This window comes from Schistocerca americana, chromosome 4 (genome assembly GCF_021461395.2).
Source record: "Schistocerca americana isolate TAMUIC-IGC-003095 chromosome 4, iqSchAmer2.1, whole genome shotgun sequence".
Taxonomy (NCBI): Eukaryota; Metazoa; Arthropoda; class Insecta; order Orthoptera; family Acrididae; genus Schistocerca; species Schistocerca americana.
Window position 1 is genome coordinate 836,940,877 of NC_060122.1, and position 17,892 is coordinate 836,958,768.

A 17,892-nucleotide genomic window follows, 5' to 3' on the forward strand; every position below is an offset into this window, starting at 1 on the left:
AGTGTCTGGCGCAGTTGTTAGATCAGTTACTGCTGCTACAACGGCAGGTTACCAAGATTTAAGCGAGTCTGAACGTTGTGATATAGTCGACGCACGAGCGATGGGAGACAGCATCTCCGAGATAGCGATGAAGTGAGGATTTTCCCGTATGAGCAGTTCACGAGTGTACTGCGAATATCAGGAATCCGGTAAAACATCAGATCTCGACATCACTGCGATTGAAAAAGATCCTGCAAGAACGAAGACTGAAGAAAATCGTTCAACGAGACAGAAGTGGAACCCTTCCGCAAATTGCTGCAGATTTCAGCCCTGGGCTATTAACAAGTGTCAGGGTGTGAACAATTCAACGAAACATCATTGTATGGGCTTTCGGAGCCGGAGGCCCACTCGTGTACCCTCGATGACTGCTCGACACAAAGCTTTACGCCTCGCCTGGACCCGTCAACATCGACATTGGACTGTTGATGACTGGAAACATGTTGCCTGGTCGAACGAGTCTCGTTTCAAATTGTATCGAGCGGAGGCATTTGTACAGGTATGGAGACAACCTTTTGAATCGATGGACCCTGCATATCAGCAGGGGGCTGTTCAAGCTGGTAGAGGCTCTGTAATGGTGTGGGGCGGGTGCAGTTGGGGTGATTGGGACCCCTGATACGCCTAGATACGACTCTGACAGGTGACACGTACCTAAGCATCCTGTCTCATCACCTGCATCCATTCATTTCCATTGTGCATTCCGACGAATTTGGGCAATTCCAGCAGGACAATGCCACATCCCAGATGTCCAAAATTGCTACAGAGTGGCTCTAGGAGGACTTCCGAGTTTAAACACTTCCGCTGGCCACCAAACTCCCCAGACAAGAACATTATTTAGCATATTTGGGATACCTTGCAACGTGCTGTTCAGAAGAGATTCCACCCCTCGTATCTTACGGATTTATGGTGTCAATTCCATTCAGGCACTAGTCGAGTCCATGCCACGTTGTGTTGCGGCAGTTGTGCGTGCTCGCGGAGGTCCTACGTGATATTAGGCAAATGTTCCAATTTCTGTGGCTCTTGAGTGTATATCACTACGTTATCAAGAAAAAACACAAAGAACTCTACATTACGCACTCAAATGGCTAAGAGAAATATTTACCGTGTCAATAATTTCGAAGAACTTCTTTTCAGATTTTTCCACTCTTGCTTCTTCAGCAGCCGTAGCAGCAGCCCCAACCAACATTCTTGATTCATCCTCCCTCCCTTTAAGTTTCTGTTTCAACTTCTGTTCACGTACTTTGGCGTCCAATATTTTCTCGCGATGGCATTCTCGTTCCAGCATCTATCAGTAAACAGTGTCATAAATAAACTGAGAACTTACGTAATACATACGCTGATCAGCCAGAACATTATGACCACCAATTTACTGCCGATATAAACCCTTCCAGGCGATAGCGGCTTCATCTGTCGAGGAATGACTGCTAGTCAGACACAGGTACGGTGCGTGTAGTATCAATGAGCGTACTGTCCGTGTGTAGAACGGGGAAGGCGGGCGATCTATCTGAGTTCGACTGAGGGCGATTGTAATGGCCCAGAGGCTCGGCAGCAGCTCTTCGGAAACTGCACGACTTGTCGGGTGTTCGAGGAGTGCCGTGGTGTCTTCAGCACATGGTGAAACCAAGGTGAAACCACGTGCAAACATGCTGCATGTTGTAGGCTGGGCAGATTGGTAAAACAGACAGGTGGCAAGCTGTGGCGGAACTAACATTAGATTTTAATACTGGGCAGAATATAAGTGCGTCTGAACACACAGTGCACCGAACAGTCCTGACGATGGCCCTCCACAGCCAACGACGCATGCATGTGCCGATGTCAACACCATGACGTCGGCAACTGAAATGGGCACGTGACCATTGGCACTGGACGTTGGCTCAGTAGCAGAATACTGCACGGTCTGATGAACCAGGATTCGTTCTCCATCATGCCAATGGGAGAGCGCGAATCCGTCGTCTTCCACGGGAACAGCTCCTTGACACCTGTGCTGTGGCTTGGAGACAAGTTGGTGACGGCTCCGTGATGCTCTGGGAAACATTCACGTGGGCGTCCATGGCTCTAGTGGAGCTCGTGCAAGGCACCATGACGGCCAAGGAGTATCCTACACTAGTTGCAGACCACGTACACCCCTTCATAACGATCACGTTTCCCCACGGCAGTGGCATCTTTCAGCAAGATAATGTACCGTGTTCCAAGGCGAGGAGTGTGATGGAGTGGTTCCAGGAACACAGTGGCGAGTTCCAGTTGACTGCTGGCCCCCCCAACTCGCCAGATCTGAACCCAGTTGACCATATCCCTGGACGCTGTTGAACGTCGAGCCAGAGCTCATCGTCCCCCTCCCCAGCAGTTGATCCGTGTACACGTGCAGGTGCGACGCTGACTGCCTCCAGCGACGGGCCAGGGCCTCACTGCTTCCACGCCGTGTCGTGTCGTGTCGCCGCTGTTATCCGTGCCAGAGGCGGCCACACCGGCTGTTACGTAGGCGGTCACACTGCTCTGACTGATCAGTCTAAGTTACTTATCAGCAGCATACTGTATTCCATTAAAATGAAATACTACAAGGAGATTATAAAGCTTTTTCAGAGATAACAGTAAAAGGATAATACTTCAAGTATAGAGCGTACATCTACGTATATACTCCACTAACCACCAAGCGGTGTGTGGCGGAGGGCAGTATTCGCGCGGAAGTCATATTTCCCCCCTCCCCCCCTGTTTCCTCGCGGATCGCTCGAGGGAAATACTAGTGTCTGAACGCCTCAGTACGAGCTCTCATTTCCCTTATTTTTCAATTGTCATCATTGCGCGATTTGAAAGTTGGTGGTAATAATATATGCTCTACATCCACGGCGAAGGTCGGATTTCGGAATTTAGTGAGCAAACCCTTTCGTTTAGCGCGCCGTCTATCTGCAAGTGTGTCCCACTTCAAACTTTCTGTGAGATTTGTAACGCTCTCGCGATGGCTAAATGTACCAGTCACGAATCTTGCCGCTCTTCTTTCGACCCTCTCAACCTCTTGAACCAGACCTAACTGGTCAGGGTCCCATACGGGCGAACAGTACTCTAAGACGGACGAACTAACATTGTAAGCTATTTCCTTTGTTGAAGGACTGCATCGCTTCAGGATTCTACCAATAAACCGCAATCTACAGTTCGTCTTGCCTGTTACTTGTGTAATCTGATCATTCCATTTGAGATCATTCCGAATAGTCACACCCACATACCTGACGGATGTCACCGCTTCCAAAGACTGGGCATTTATTTTGTACTCGTACATTAATGGGGATTTTCGCTCTTGTTATATGCACTAGGTTACACTTACTAATATTGAGAGATAACTGCCAGTAATTTCACCACGCATTTATTTTCTGGAGATCATCATTGATTTGTTCACAACTGTCGTGTGATACTACTTTCCTATAGACTATTGCATCATCGGCAAACAGTCTAATGCCGCTTTCAGTACCATCAACAAGATCGTTTACGTAAATCGTAAAAAGCAGCGGACCTATTACGCTGCCCTGGGGCACACATGAAGTTACTCTTGTTTCTGTTGAAGTTACCCCGTTCAGGACGACATACTGCTCCCTGTCTGTTAGAAAACTTTATATCCAACCGCATATGTTATCGGATAGACCGTAAGCCCGCACTTTTTCTAGCAAGCGACAGTGCGGAACTGAGTCGAACGCCTTTCGAAAGTCGAGAAATAAGGCATCAACCTGGCAGCCGGTATCTAGAGCCTGTTGTATATCATGCACAAAGAGGGCCAGCTGTGTCTCGCAATACCGCTGTTTCCTAAAAACGTGCTGGTTTCTGCAGGTGAGCCTCTCACAGTCTAGAAAGGTCATTATGTCTGAACACAAAATATGTTCCATGATTCTACAACAAACCAATGTCAGTGAAATTGGCCGGTAATTATCTGCATCCGATTTTTTACCCTTTTTATAGATTGCTATGACCTGGGTCTTCTTCCAGTCCCGTGGAACTTTCCGCTGTTCCAATGATCTCTGATAGATTATGGATACAAATGGTGCTATATTTGTAACATAGTCAACATAAAATCTTACGGGGATACCGTCTGGACCAGAAGCCTTCCTGGCGTATAAGGATCTTAACTGTTTTACAATCCCAGATATCAACCATCCTTGCGTTTGTTCGATAATTGAAAGGGGGAATGGTGCTGCGGTCCTCAACCGTAAACGAGTTTTTGAAAGCTAGGTTTAGAATTTCGGCCTTCTGTTTATCATCATCAGTTACATTACCCGTACTGTCAGCAAGAGAAGGTATTGAATTATTTGGAGCGTTCATAGATTTTACGTACGACCAAAATTTTTTGCGGTTACTTTTAGAATCTGCAGATAAAATATACCTTTCAAATTCGTTAAAGGAAGCTGCTTTCATTTCGCATAATTTCTGTTTGCCAGCGGGGCAGTAACTACGCTTACAACGACTGTGCAAAATTCTCTGCTTTCTCAGCAACTTCCTAGTATGTTTGTTGTACCAAGGTGGATCCTTTCCCTCCCCTACGTTTTTGCTAGGCACATATTTCTCTATCACGTGGTGGACAATAGCTTTAAATTCCGACCAAAGATGCTCAATATCTTTGAGTCCCACGGTGAATGTTTCGAGCTGACTATGAAGACATTCATTAATGACATGTTTATTTGCTTTCCCAAACAAGAAAACTCTACGCTATTTCTTTGGTTTTTTTGCAACTTCCACAGACATAGAAGCCACAACAATATTATGATCGCTAATCTCGTTCGACCTACACTCGAGTATTGCTCATCAGTGTGGGATCCGTACAAGGTCGGGTTGACGGAGGAGATAGAGAAGATCCAAAGAAGGGCGGCGCGTTTCGTCACAGGGTTGGTAAGGGTGATAGCGTTACGGAGATGTTCAGCAAACTCGAGTGGCAGACTCTGCAAGAGAGGCGCTCTGCATCGCGGTGTAGCTTGCTGTCCAGGTTTCGAGAGGGTGCGTTTCTGGACGAGGTATCGAATATATTGCTTCCCCCTACTTATACCTCCCGAGGAGATCACGAATGTAACATTAGAGAGATTAGAGCGCGCACGGAGGCTTTCAGACAGTCGTTCTTCCCGCGAACCATACGCGACAGGAACAGGAAAGGGAGGTAATGACAGTGGCACGTAAAATGCCCTCCGCCACACACTGTTGGGTGACTTGCGGAGTATAAATGTAGAAGTAGATAGATGTAGAATACCTTCTTCTAGATTAAGTTGCTCAAAAAGATCAGGTCCGTTTGTCGTCAAGATATCTAATATGTTCCTATCTCGAGTTGTCTTTCTACCCAATTGCTCAAGGTTGTATGTTGAGAGCGCTCCTAGAATAACTTGCTCCTGCCCCCTGTGATAAATGCGTAATTTTCCCAGTCAATGGATGCCAGATTAAAGTCTCCACCTCTAATTAATGGATAATTTGGATATTTATTTGTATGTACTCAAGACATTCCCTCAAACGTTCTGCGGCTTTGTTGCGTATGTTGGTGGTCTATAAAAACATCCTAATACAATGGTCAGTCCTTGTCTGATTGACAGCTTTATCAAGACTATTTCACAGTCCGACGCAGTATCGATCTCAACTGCGTCTAAACAGTTTTTAACTGCAATGAACACACTACCTCCCATAGCATCAGTCCTATCCTTCCTAAACATTGTCCAATCAGAGTTCAAAATTTCACTGCTTTTTATGTCTGATTTCAACCAACTTTCGGTACCTAATACAATATTGGCATTACTACTGTTTATTACGGAGAGTAACTGGGGGATTTTGTAACAGACACTTTGACAATTTACTAAAATGAGATTTATCGTATTTAAATCCTTTGGAACGACCTGTTTAGGCGAACTAACAACTTTTACAGTTGGTACACCAACACCAGTGGCGTGAACAGGTAATTTTTCAGGCCAACGGTTTGTTTCCCGTGGGGAGGAACCTAATCTAAAAAACCTCATGTGCTCACCACAAGTACTGCGCTGTCCATGTAGCTGCTTCCTGTGTGTAGTGCACCACTGATCTATCGAGGGGCGTCCTACAACCTTCCACCCCATAGCGTAGGTCGAGGAATCCACAACCATTTTCGTCACAGAGTCTACGTAGCCTCTGGTTTAGATTCCCCACTCGACTCCAAACCACAGGATTTCAGTCCACCCTGGGTACGACGCTGCAAATCATCAGCTTGGCTTCCACTCCTCGAGAGATGGAGGCAGACTTGGCCAATTTAGCCAGCCGTCGAAAGGACCCAAGGACTTCCTCGGAACCCCGACAACAGGTATCGTTGGTGCCGACATGCGCAACAATCTGCAGCTGGCTGCACCCCGCACTCTCGATAGCCGCCAGAAGAGCCTCTTCCACATCCCGGGCAAGGCGCTCCCCGGCAAGCACACCGAGTGAACCCCCCCCCCCCCCTAACGCTTTGTTCCTGAGGAGCTCCATGACCCGCCTAACTTTGGAGCTCCCAATAACTAACAAACCCCTACCCCCACGTGCCTGTCCAGACCTTGCTAAAGGAGCGGCCACTATCCCGGCAGAAGGCGCATTCTGATCTGGCTCAGCCTTCCCCCCCCCCCCCCCCCCCCCCCATTATCAGATAGCACACTGAATCTATTTGCAAAGTGCATAGGGTTTGGCAGGAGCCTGCATCCCCCATGCAGCCTTCGCCTTGAGGCTCGAGACCTCGACACAGTCCGCCACCCACACTGAGGTGAGAGAGGGCCAGCCGGCTCAGTCGCACCTGAGAGGTCGGCTCAGTGACAGAGAGGTGTGACATCCCCCCCCCCCCCCCCCCCCGTGCACGTATAGTACAGCAGAGGCTGCCCCAGGCACCCAATTCCCACCGCACCTCAAGGTGGCACTCTGGAGCTTGTTGACTGTGGCCAACAAAGCTTCCAGCTGCGCTTGGACTGCGGCCAACTCCTCCTGCATCCGCACACAACAGACACAGTCCCTATCCCTCTAGTTAATATGTGATTTACTGTAAGAAACTTAAGGAATCCTACTGCCACACAACGTTAACAGCTACACGCTAGTTGGCAAAAAGGACACTCAACAACGAAAAACAATAAAAATATACGGTAGAAGCTAGATCTGGTGTTCGTTTTCCTGCTAGGGGCTATCTAGTGAATACTAAAGAAAGAAACAGTGACCTACAATAAACTGCTAGGGCTATGTAGTAAATATTATTAAAGAATTAAACAGTAACCTACGGTAAGCTACACCTACTGATTATCCCTCGTATTCATAATGTAAACAAACGTTTACGTACACGCGAAAATGACCTAATAAAGCTATAAAAACTGCTACCTTCAATGTATCGAGTCTAAATGACAGTAATAAACGTAAATACTGAGTATTGTACACTGACTTAATTGATAATCCCGCGTATGTAACGTCAGTTAAGGATGTAAACGAACGTTTGCGTAACGCGAATCTGTCCTAAACAGATACTCCGCTTTTCCTATTCAAACGCAAATAAAAACTGAAATCTTCAATTTATCAAGCCTATCTGACACTAATACACATAAATACTATAGAATACACAGCATAAACAGTTAATTACTAGCTAGAGTACTTATCTCGTAACACAGAAAGCGAAGAGCGCTCGTAGCTGGGGTCAGGGCTACCACACAATACAAAAAATTTAAGTAGTTAGTTGCTGTTCGACAGTTGTAGAGAGAGGTTCTCCACTGGGGTCTGTCTCCACACCACCGTTAAGATGAGCTGGTAGGGACATAACTACCAGGCAAAAACAGCGAAGCACCCAGGACGGAAGCAGGAAACGAAATGAAACTTGGCTAGCTGAGAGGCTATGTGATGTCAATTGAGTGATTACAAAATCGAGTCTAATTTACAAATAATGTGGTAGCATGAGACCACTTATCAATATGACATTGCACCTCCGCCTGCATGGATGCATTCATTGGTACGGTTGGGGAGAGTACCACAAAGCTGTCTGCATCCTCTCTTGAGGCAAGCTAGCACACAGCTGTTCTAACTGGTCCTTAATATCACGGATACTGAAACTGGGACGGAGTTCACATCTGAACTGGTGCCACACATGTTTTATCGGGGAAATATCTGCGGAAGTTGCTGGTCTTGAGAAGATCTCAACTCAAGTAGAGGTCGTAGAGATGCATGCCATATACAGACGAGCATGTTATGTTGAAAAATGGCACCACGATAGCCTACTGTCACACGAGAACTTATTATGTGAGGATGTACGCTGTCCGTGGTGTACCGTTGTACGCCAGAGTTCCCTCATTCATTACCAGCTGCGACCTGAAGTCATTCCAGACAGCTACCCACGCCATGATGCCGCGAGTACCGCCGCCTTTGCCCCTCTAAAACGTTGGAATAATGGGCCTTCTCCCTTGGGCCTCGCCATACTCGCCAACGATGATCATTTGGGGCAGTGCAGAAGTGCAACTCATCACTGAACACAATTCGATGCCATTCATGAGCAGTCTACAGTTCCCATCACTCGTAATGCAGTCACGTGTGTCGTGCTGTTAACGGCAGCATAACTATGGGAGCGTGATAATACGCCATCTCGAGAAATCCGTTTCAACGATAAACTGTCTTTGACAACAAGACTGGCCAGTTTTTTGCCACAGTTACCTTCAGATTTGGTGGAACGTCAAGGAATTTTTACGTCTCTCTTAGTATTATACTACTTTGTTCTGTCTTACGCTCACGTTTTAACAAATTTAAAGTACAAGCTTTGTGTCCAGTGTGGGAACACATTTTTTTACACGCGTAACAGCACATTACATCTTTCATTTCTCTTAGTACCACTAAATAATGAGCAACTTTCTTCCATATCGAATTTTTCAATTTGGCTTCTTGCAATAATATGGAATCACCTTTTTTTGATTTTCTGTGCTGAATATCTTAAATAATCAGAGTAAACACCATGCAGTAACAACAGATCTGTGACCATTCACCATGCAGGAGACGTGAGGAATATAGAAGTACATAATCAACCACTGCTGACAAATTTTACCCGACGTAAATAGGTAGGTATATGTTATCATGGCGAAGAGATTGCTATAAGTGCATTTATCAAATCTCATTTTTTATTTGAGGCCCTCATATTGTACTTGCGGTGAAATACTGAATGTTACATAATTAAAGATTGTGAAGAGCAAATCCTATCCACAGCATAACAGGGGTTTAGGATGAACCGCTGAACCAACAGTGCTATCTGAGAATTCCTAAGGGAAATTTACTAGAAAGTAGACAGTGGCGAATATATCACTGGCGCGTGCTTTGACTTGACAAAAGAATTCGATTTTTAGGTCATGAAGCACTCCTACAGAAATTAAATCTAGTAGGCATCAGAGGCACACCAAATGACTGGGTCAGGTCGTACCTTTGTGGACAGAAAGAAACAGTGGACATGTCACACACTGACTGCAAGAAAATCACAAACCATTACTGAAATTACCAAGGCATGAAACACGGTGTTCCCCAAGGATCAGTACTGGGACCAGTGCTCTTCCTCCCATATGTAAATGATGTACAAACAAACATTCAGTGTCAAAATGCTTACCAGTTTGCTGATGACACAAGTTTAAGAACCATAGATAATATTGCAAGCCACTCTTCAGATAACTGCATGTCCTCCCACTTCCATGCCTTCATATTTATGAAACCATAGCATTCATACAGCAGTATGCGACTGAAAATCCCGCATTCTTCCTCAAAAATGTAAATGTGCACATTCACAATACAAGGTAAAAAATGGATCTCCATATGCTCCATTAAAAAACTAAGCTCTGCAAATATGGAGTTACACACCTTCGAAAAAAGATATTCAGAAAACTGCCAAGTAACATTCAATCAATAACAAACATAGCAGGGTTCAGAAGATTATTTCGATTTACAATAATGTGCCAGTATCAATAATAATGTACCAGTCCTATCCACTGAAACCATAGTAACAGTGTAACTGCTGAATAAATACAAATAATGTAGCAATAATAATTAGGATAGCCATAAGACTTTAAATGATGTAAAATGAAAGAAACAATATTTTGCTAAATGATGTCCAACATCTTCTGTACATTCTGTGTACCAACAAGGCCTGATGGACAAATAAATAAATAGAAATCGAAGCGTGAAAAGAAAATTACAATATTTAAGACTGTTTTACGGTTTGGCTATAGATTTGAGGGGAAGGGGGAAACGGTGGTTTGTTTGCAACAATTGTGCTTTTTAGGTAGGGATCGTTTGGACGTGAATTATTCCTCACATTCAAGGTGCAAGGTTAAAAGACTGAAAAAAAGAATGGTATGAAGTTTGAGGTTTTATATCCCAAAGGCAATGAATGTGTTAGACATGTGGCAGAAAGGATGGGGAAGGAAACTGGTCTTATCCTTTCAAAGGAATCATACCAGCGTTTCACTTAAGAAGTTTAGGGAAAGCGTGGCATATCGAACCGTGGACTGCCGTCGTGCCTCCAGACTATGGTCTACGTACAGGGGAGGGTACTGTGCCTAGAGGGTGGTCCACCCAGGAACACAGCGTGTTTTTTGGTCTGTACTTCAGTCTAGTGACTGATTTTAGAATTTTGTAAATGAATGCACAGTAGAGACCACCATAAGCATTTTCCGCCATTTTGTACAGCTTTGTTGTTAGACATGAAGTTGTGTTTTGTGCAGCATTTGTTAATATTCCGTGTTCTACATTTTTAAGTGCTGTATAGCATATTCAAACTATTGCGAAAGTATTGCTAATTCCTCAAGTACAGAATTTTATGATGGACAAAATGCTATAAATTTTCGGACCTATTTGTATAATATATGGTCAATTACGCCACACATCATCAGCCCTGCACCATTGCATATCTTGAAACAGAAGCAAGTGTTTTATCACATACTTTGTCATATTTGCAAACTGACTTTTTTTAAATGTCTTAACATTTTTATCTGTTTTGAAAATAAAAATATGGGATTCCAGTAGCTTCCATTACAACATGTATTTAACCTGCAACTGGTTTTTGTTCATTGTTCTACTTTATTTGATTTCATTTACTGATTGTTGGTGTTTGGTAGAGTAATAACGTACCAAATATACGATTAAATACGGTACAGACAAGATTTTCTCGATTGCAACGCGTTTAAATCTGAATGAACTATTTATTCCGAGTTACATGACCATTTATACCTTGGAACATGTTTTCACACATTTGAAAAAAAACTTAATTTTGGGAGAAATTTTCATAAATTGACAAAAGAACTGTAGCACATAAAAAATGAAAGCCATTGTTTAAAAATGACGCCAGTAGTAACACCGTTGCGCCTCTCCAAAACACTGGAAGAATGGAACGCGTTCCCAGGTCGTCCCATACTTACCGATGATGGTGATCCAGCGTGGTTCGGAACTGCGATTCATCGCTGAACACAATGCGATGACATTAATCAGCAATCTATGCTTCCCAATCACGAGTCACTCCAAAAGTAGCAATTCGTGTAGTGGTGGTAACGGCACAGTAATAACCTAATCCTGCTGGTGTGGGATGTTACATAACGTTGGAGGGAGTCCATTACCTGTTCTCAGATTGGGAGACGGAGGTGTGAGTTGGTTATGATGAGACTCATGCACAGTACAGCGATCCTAGATGGTGGTGCTCAGCCGTGGTGTGTCCAAATCTCGATGCGGTTCAACCAGGCGACCAAACGGAGACCGACAGCGAGGCCCTTTCAGACTCCGTCTGGTGCAGATAATGCTGTCTCGTACGAGTACGTGGCGTCTCCGTGCCCTTCACAGTGATGGCTCGACAGCTGACGCTGTTCACGCCCCGTGTAAACCCCACCAGGCTTGGTAACGACACCTCAACACCATAAGCAGAAATGCTCTCCGCTGGCAGCTCTGCGTCTGAGAGAGACTTGCAGCACTAATCTTTTACATGTCCGATGACGGTGTGTGAGCGTCCCAAGTTACGATCACATCCGAATGTCTGTTCTGTGTGCTTCACGTGCTTGTCAGGTAGTGTACATCACTCTACAGGGGGATACAGACTTACGACGAATCATTTTTCGCACACTCCATCTGTGAAGTGAATGGAAACGAATCATAATACACGCAATAGAAATTATCTTGTGTTATGCTCTTTATAGTGACTTGGAGAGTACACATTTAGATGTGGAGACAAACAGTGTAGAGACCAAGTGGAGGAGTGTGATTCGTCTGGAAAAATCTTACAAGATTTTACCTGTTCAACAGATGCCTGACTGTTATTCATCTTCCCTTCACGCGTGAGAATGGCACAGAGTCACAGATCGTGTGATAAAAAGGTACTCGACCGTGTGACACATTATTCACTAAGGCACGAGAAGGGAAAGGTGTAAATCTTTACAAGCTATCCTTCGCTGCAGACAACGCTATTGTTTTCGCAGTTAAGATATGGTTAACATATACTGATGGTGCAGAATAAGTGACAGCTGGGAAGGCGACTAGATCCGTGATGGGCATCGGTTTACAGAAGACACATGTGTGCGGCGCCTGCAGACAGACAGAACCTGCCGAGTACTGCTACGGCTCCAAGCGGCCACCGGCAACTTCTGCTGCTCTTTGTGCCACAGAGCAGTGTTTTAAGTAACAATGCCAGTAACTCAGGAGGCGTGAGAACAAAATATCGCACAATGCAAATTAACTACAATAAATATAGTAATAGAAATCTAACAGCAAATATATCCAAAATGTAGATATACACTGAAAAGACCACCCTCATGCCTCCGCTACAAGTTATTACAGTTACTGCTTGCAATCAATGTTTACTTCACTTAAAATTATAGGACAGGCTGAAGATTTTGCGTCCATATACAACTATCTGCTTGACGTACTTTGGAATCACATCGTATCGGAAGACGACTTAATGTCGATGTGGTTCCGAAGTATGCCCTAGAGACAGCTGAAAGCGGAACCAGTGTCTCAAAAACGTCTTGTACTTGGGAGGAAAATAAATAAGTTGCGGTGAAGCCACAACAATAGTTTTATTCAATAAATATTTGTTCGCTCAAGGTACGGAACACATAAGGCAGAATTCAAATATTTTCTTTTAGTTTCCAGATGTCAAATGTTATAATGATTTACTTAATTAACTTACAAGAAAAAACTTACGGTAGCTAAAATTCCCCTTTCTTTCTTGGGCGCGTCAGCTAAATTCTCAGACAATTCGATCAGGTTGACTGTCCCGAGAGAGTTGCCCACAGCAACGTGCAGGCCCTGGTCGTGCACTCTGAGGCACGTCAGCGCTTCGTCACACACCTGTCGAAGGCAACGAAGTTTTATAGCTATTTCTGAAAAGTATTTAGAATAGTTAATTGTTTAAAATATGATTTTCAGAGCAAACAGGGTCATGCCTGGAGATTTCACAACAAATACGTCAGCTAGTCCCTTAACAGTACCTTTCCAGTAAAAAATTCCTTAAAAAGCTGTAGTAACTAATCCAGAAATGCTTGGTCTACAAGCAACACACATTTTATGACAGAGCGTAGGGAAAGGATGTATAGGAATAGTTTTGATGTAGCCTCGACTTTTACTTATCATCCCGCATAAAACAACCAAACACTGAAGCTTGTTTCAGGACTCGAAAATAGCGACACTCTGGTGCGCCTGTCAGCTTCAGAATGGGCGGGTCGCGAGTCGCGCTTGGGTGGCTCAGTCGGTACCGGTACTTGTGAAACGCAAGGACACCGATGTTCGAGTCCCTGTACGGCACACCGTTTTAATCTGTCAGGAAATTTCCAAAGACATTTTGTCAGAGAAAGATTTGTAAAGCGTATCTACTACTACTACTACTACTCGGCTCTACAGCCCTCGGAGGGTCTTGGCCTGAACCACAATATCCTGCCATTCTATCCGGTACATAGCTATCCGTCTCCATCCTCTGACACCCAGCTTTTTCATGTCTTCTTCAACTCCGTCCATCCATCTCTTTCTGGGACGTCCCTTTCGTCGTCTGCCTCCAGCCTCGTCATCACAAATCTTCTTACATGATCTGTCATCCTCCATTCTGACCATGTGTCCTACCCATCGCAGTCTTCTTATTTTAATGGTAGTGACAGTGTCAGGTTCTTCAAAAAGATGTGCCAGCCTTCTTGATCGTATATTGGGCCGTATATTTTACACAGAACCTTTCTCTCCCAAATGCTAAGGATCCTTTCCTCATTTGCAGTCACGGTCCATGTCTCGGCACCATACATAACGACTGGTCTTATAATTGTTTTGTAAATGAGGATTTTAGATTTTCGTGACAGAAATGAGCTCCTAAGCATCGGTAGTGTGGCAAAGTAGCGTATGTTGCCTGCTGCTATTCCAGCTTCCACCCCACTGCTGATGTCATTTGTCTCTGTGATAATCGATTCGAGGTACTTGAAGTCTCTCACCCTTTCCAAACTCCTTGTCGTCTATCCTGAGATTTGGTAGATTTCACTGGTTCGTCATTGCCATATATTTGGTCTTTTCAACATTGACTACCAGGCCAAGTCTCTTTGCACCTCTCTCCAGTTGTTGATAGGCATCATCCAGCACAGTGGTGCTTTGTGCGAGTAATGCCACATCATCTGCGAAGGCCAGGTACTGCAGTGACCGATTAAAAAAGGTCCCTCCTCTATTTATCTCTATCTGACTTACGGCTTTTTCTCGGCAGAGATTGAATAGCAGTGAGGAGTTTTTGTCACCCTGTCTCAGTCCCTTCTTCACTTCCACTTCTCTGGAGATTTCGTCCTGTATTTTCACTTTACAGTTGGTTTCACAGAGGGTCATCATAGTAAGTTTAACGGGCTTCTTAGGTATTCCTGCTTCTTCCATCCCGTTCCGCAATGTCACTCTTGAGATGCTATCATAGGCTTGTTTAAAATCGATATAATGCTGATGTATGTTTATTTGATGTTCATAACATTTTTCAAGTAGTATGTGTAATGTGAATATTTGGTCAATTGTTGAGCTATTTCTTCTAAAGCCACTCTGATAGTCTCCAATTCTGTCTTCCACACAGGGAGTAAGCCTTCTAGTTAGGATCTTGGAGAACACTTTATGTTTAGTATTTAGCAGGGATATTCCTCGGTAATTCTGGCTGCTTGATTTATCTCCTTTTTATGTATGGGGCACTCTCTCCTCCTGAAAGATGTTCAGTATTATTTTATGTATTGCTTTCCACAAAGCTTTCCCACCATATTTGAGTAGTTCTGATTGGGTCTCATCTTCTCCAGGTGCCCTTTTATTTTCTAAGGTCTTAATGCCTTGTATCACGTCCCCTAATAGGGTTCTGGTGTTAAGATCCCTGGTCCATAATAAGTTATTTCCACCAGTTCTTCTTGTTCTAATCTTTCTACTTCTGGGTTCAGTAACTCTTGGAAGTATTCTGCCTATCTGCCGAGTATTTTATTACTCTCCCCTATCAAATTCCCTTCTTTATTTCTACACATATTTGTTCTGGCTTGAAACCCAGCCTTTACTTCTTCAATCTTTTGGTAAATTTCACGCACTTGCTTCTCTTCTCCTAGCTGTTCAATTTCTTCCAATTTTTTCTTTACTAGTGCTCTTTTCTTCTTTCTGCAAACCCTCATACCTACACGGCGCTTCTCATTATATTCATTCAGATTTCCTCTAGTTCTGCTCTGAAATAATTTCATTTGTAATATGTTACGGTCCTCAATTCTTCTCATACATTCTTCATCCAAGCAATCTTCCTTCCTTTTAGCCCGTACATGTCCCAAAACCTCCCCAGCTGCCTCGAGGATTCCAGTCTTACGTTGTTTCCACATTATTTCTATATGTTCACTTGATGTGTCAGTATAATTCTCAATCCCCTCTTCTATTTTCGCCTGGTATGCTCTCTGTATTTATTCTGACTTTAGTTTCTTAATGTCAAAACTTTTCTGTTTGTAGCGTTTTTGTTTACTCAGTAGTGTAAAGGGTATCAATAAAAAATACACTAGGAGACGACAGAGCACTTGCCCGCCGAAGGCAAAGGTCCCGAGTTCGAGTCTCTGTCAGGCACACAGTTTTCATCTGCCAGCAAGTTTCACATTATTTATCTGTTTGCACCTAGACGAACATGGAGCAAACAGTAATGCGTCCTCGCAACTTCAGTAATAATGAAGTTAGAAGCTTTAACATTTAAAAAAATGAAACTATGCTACTCTTGACATCAGGATATTACATCTCGATGAAACTAATTCAATGATATTATTATTTTGTAGATCTAAAAAGAAATCACGGAGTAGAAGCGCATTGATGAGAGGCGTTTCTGTGCTGACGGATGGCTCATCATTCAGGAGTTTCACGTCACTCTCCCAGGAAATTAAACTTCCTGGTTTCGTACCAAGAAAAATGTCATATCCTTGGAAAGTCATTAATCCCGCATTAAGGTGACACAATTAGAGGTAATCCCTTGGCGCTCAAGAAACGGTCAGACACCGATGAGAAATTCTCACACTCGCAAAGAAAAGTTTCTGAGTGGCAAAAGCATTAGTATTCGGAGGATAAAATTTATTTATTTTAAATGAAAGTGAAATTTTTTATTTTGTTTGTTTACATCATATTAAGACAGAGAGTGAAACGTGTGTCTTGTGGCGTCTGTGACGAGCGCTCGTACAGCGGACTCTTATGGAGGCTGTGTTGTTGTGGATGAATGGAAGAGAGAGGGCAAAATCTGGCGACGGAGTTCTATCAACAGTGGCACATGTCCTCACTCCACAAAACACTGTGAAAGACCGGTAGTGAGCACCTTTACGCTACAGCCTTTCCTCTCCTTGCCGGCTAGATACAGGCAGAGAAAATTTCGTCCACGTCAAAGTGCTTATAGCATCACACCAGGTTTTGGGATCGAAGTTGAGTTCCAAAATAATGATATATGTGGATGAACTTTGACTGCCACTGAATCTTGGGAAGAGTACTGTAACCTACTGAATGAGGTAGTTCTAGCTTGAAGAAAAGAGGGATAACCCTCAAGCTAAGAAAGTGTGAATTTATTACAAAATAGATAAAATTTGTAGGTCGAATCGTGTCCGGAACTGGTATTAGAGCTGCCTGTGAGAAAATAAAAGTAATTAATGAGTGTCCATCTCCAAAAAATCAGAAGCAACTATAGTCCTTTCTGGGTTTGTGTGATTATTACAGGAACTTTTAGTTCAGGTGGGTCTTCAGCAGTCCCTATCTAAGTTGGTTTTTACCTGTACAGAAAAATTGTGGGAAGCTTTTGAAGAACTTGAGGTGATTTCGAAGGAGGAGAGGATTTTCACCTCTTGACCTCTGTCGGTCATTTTCTTTACGGACTGACTCAAGTGGGAACAGCAGTGGAGTTAAATTTTTCCAGAATTTTGTGGATGAAAAGGAAGATCATAGAACGACAAGGAAATTCGAGAAATTAGAGCTAATACAGAGGCTTACTGACAATCATTCTACTTATGCACAATCTGTGAGTGGAACAGAGAAGGGGGGAATGAGTTAGTGGTAGCAGATTATCCCTCCGCCACACACTGTTAGGAGGCTGGCTGAGTATGATGTAGCTTTTGCAAGTGGATCATTAATTAGGCATGAGAAAAGTTGGAGTGTGACTGAGCGAGAAGGCTGGCATTAGCTTGGGAATTCGAGAAGCACAGATATTATCTATGGAGAATTATAACCGTGACTTGCGCTGATCACAGAGCCCTTGCATTTCTCAAAAACATAGACTAATTCAGGGACGATTAATAAGGTGGGCATTGTCTTTACAACAGTTTCAGTTTGAAATAGTGCATGTTAAGGGTACGCAGAACAATGTACCAAATGACTTATCGAGACTGCCAATGGGAAAGAGTGATGAAGCAGGACATGATACGAATGAGGAACATG

At 43.7% G+C, this 17,892-nt stretch overlaps 1 protein-coding gene across 1 annotated transcript in view; it reads right to left on the bottom strand.

Moving 5' to 3' along the window:
- Positions 1-1,105: 1,105 nt before the first annotated feature.
- LOC124613844 (dynein axonemal intermediate chain 2-like) overlaps positions 1,106-17,892 on the bottom strand; it is a 63,523-nt gene continuing 46,736 nt past the window's right edge. The window contains exons 3-4 of the mRNA XM_047142568.1: positions 13,174-13,320; positions 1,106-1,321 (exon numbers count right to left, since the gene is read on the bottom strand). Of these exons, the coding sequence (XP_046998524.1) occupies positions 1,106-1,321; positions 13,174-13,320 (363 nt within the window). The remainder of the gene's footprint in view (positions 1,322-13,173; positions 13,321-17,892) is intronic.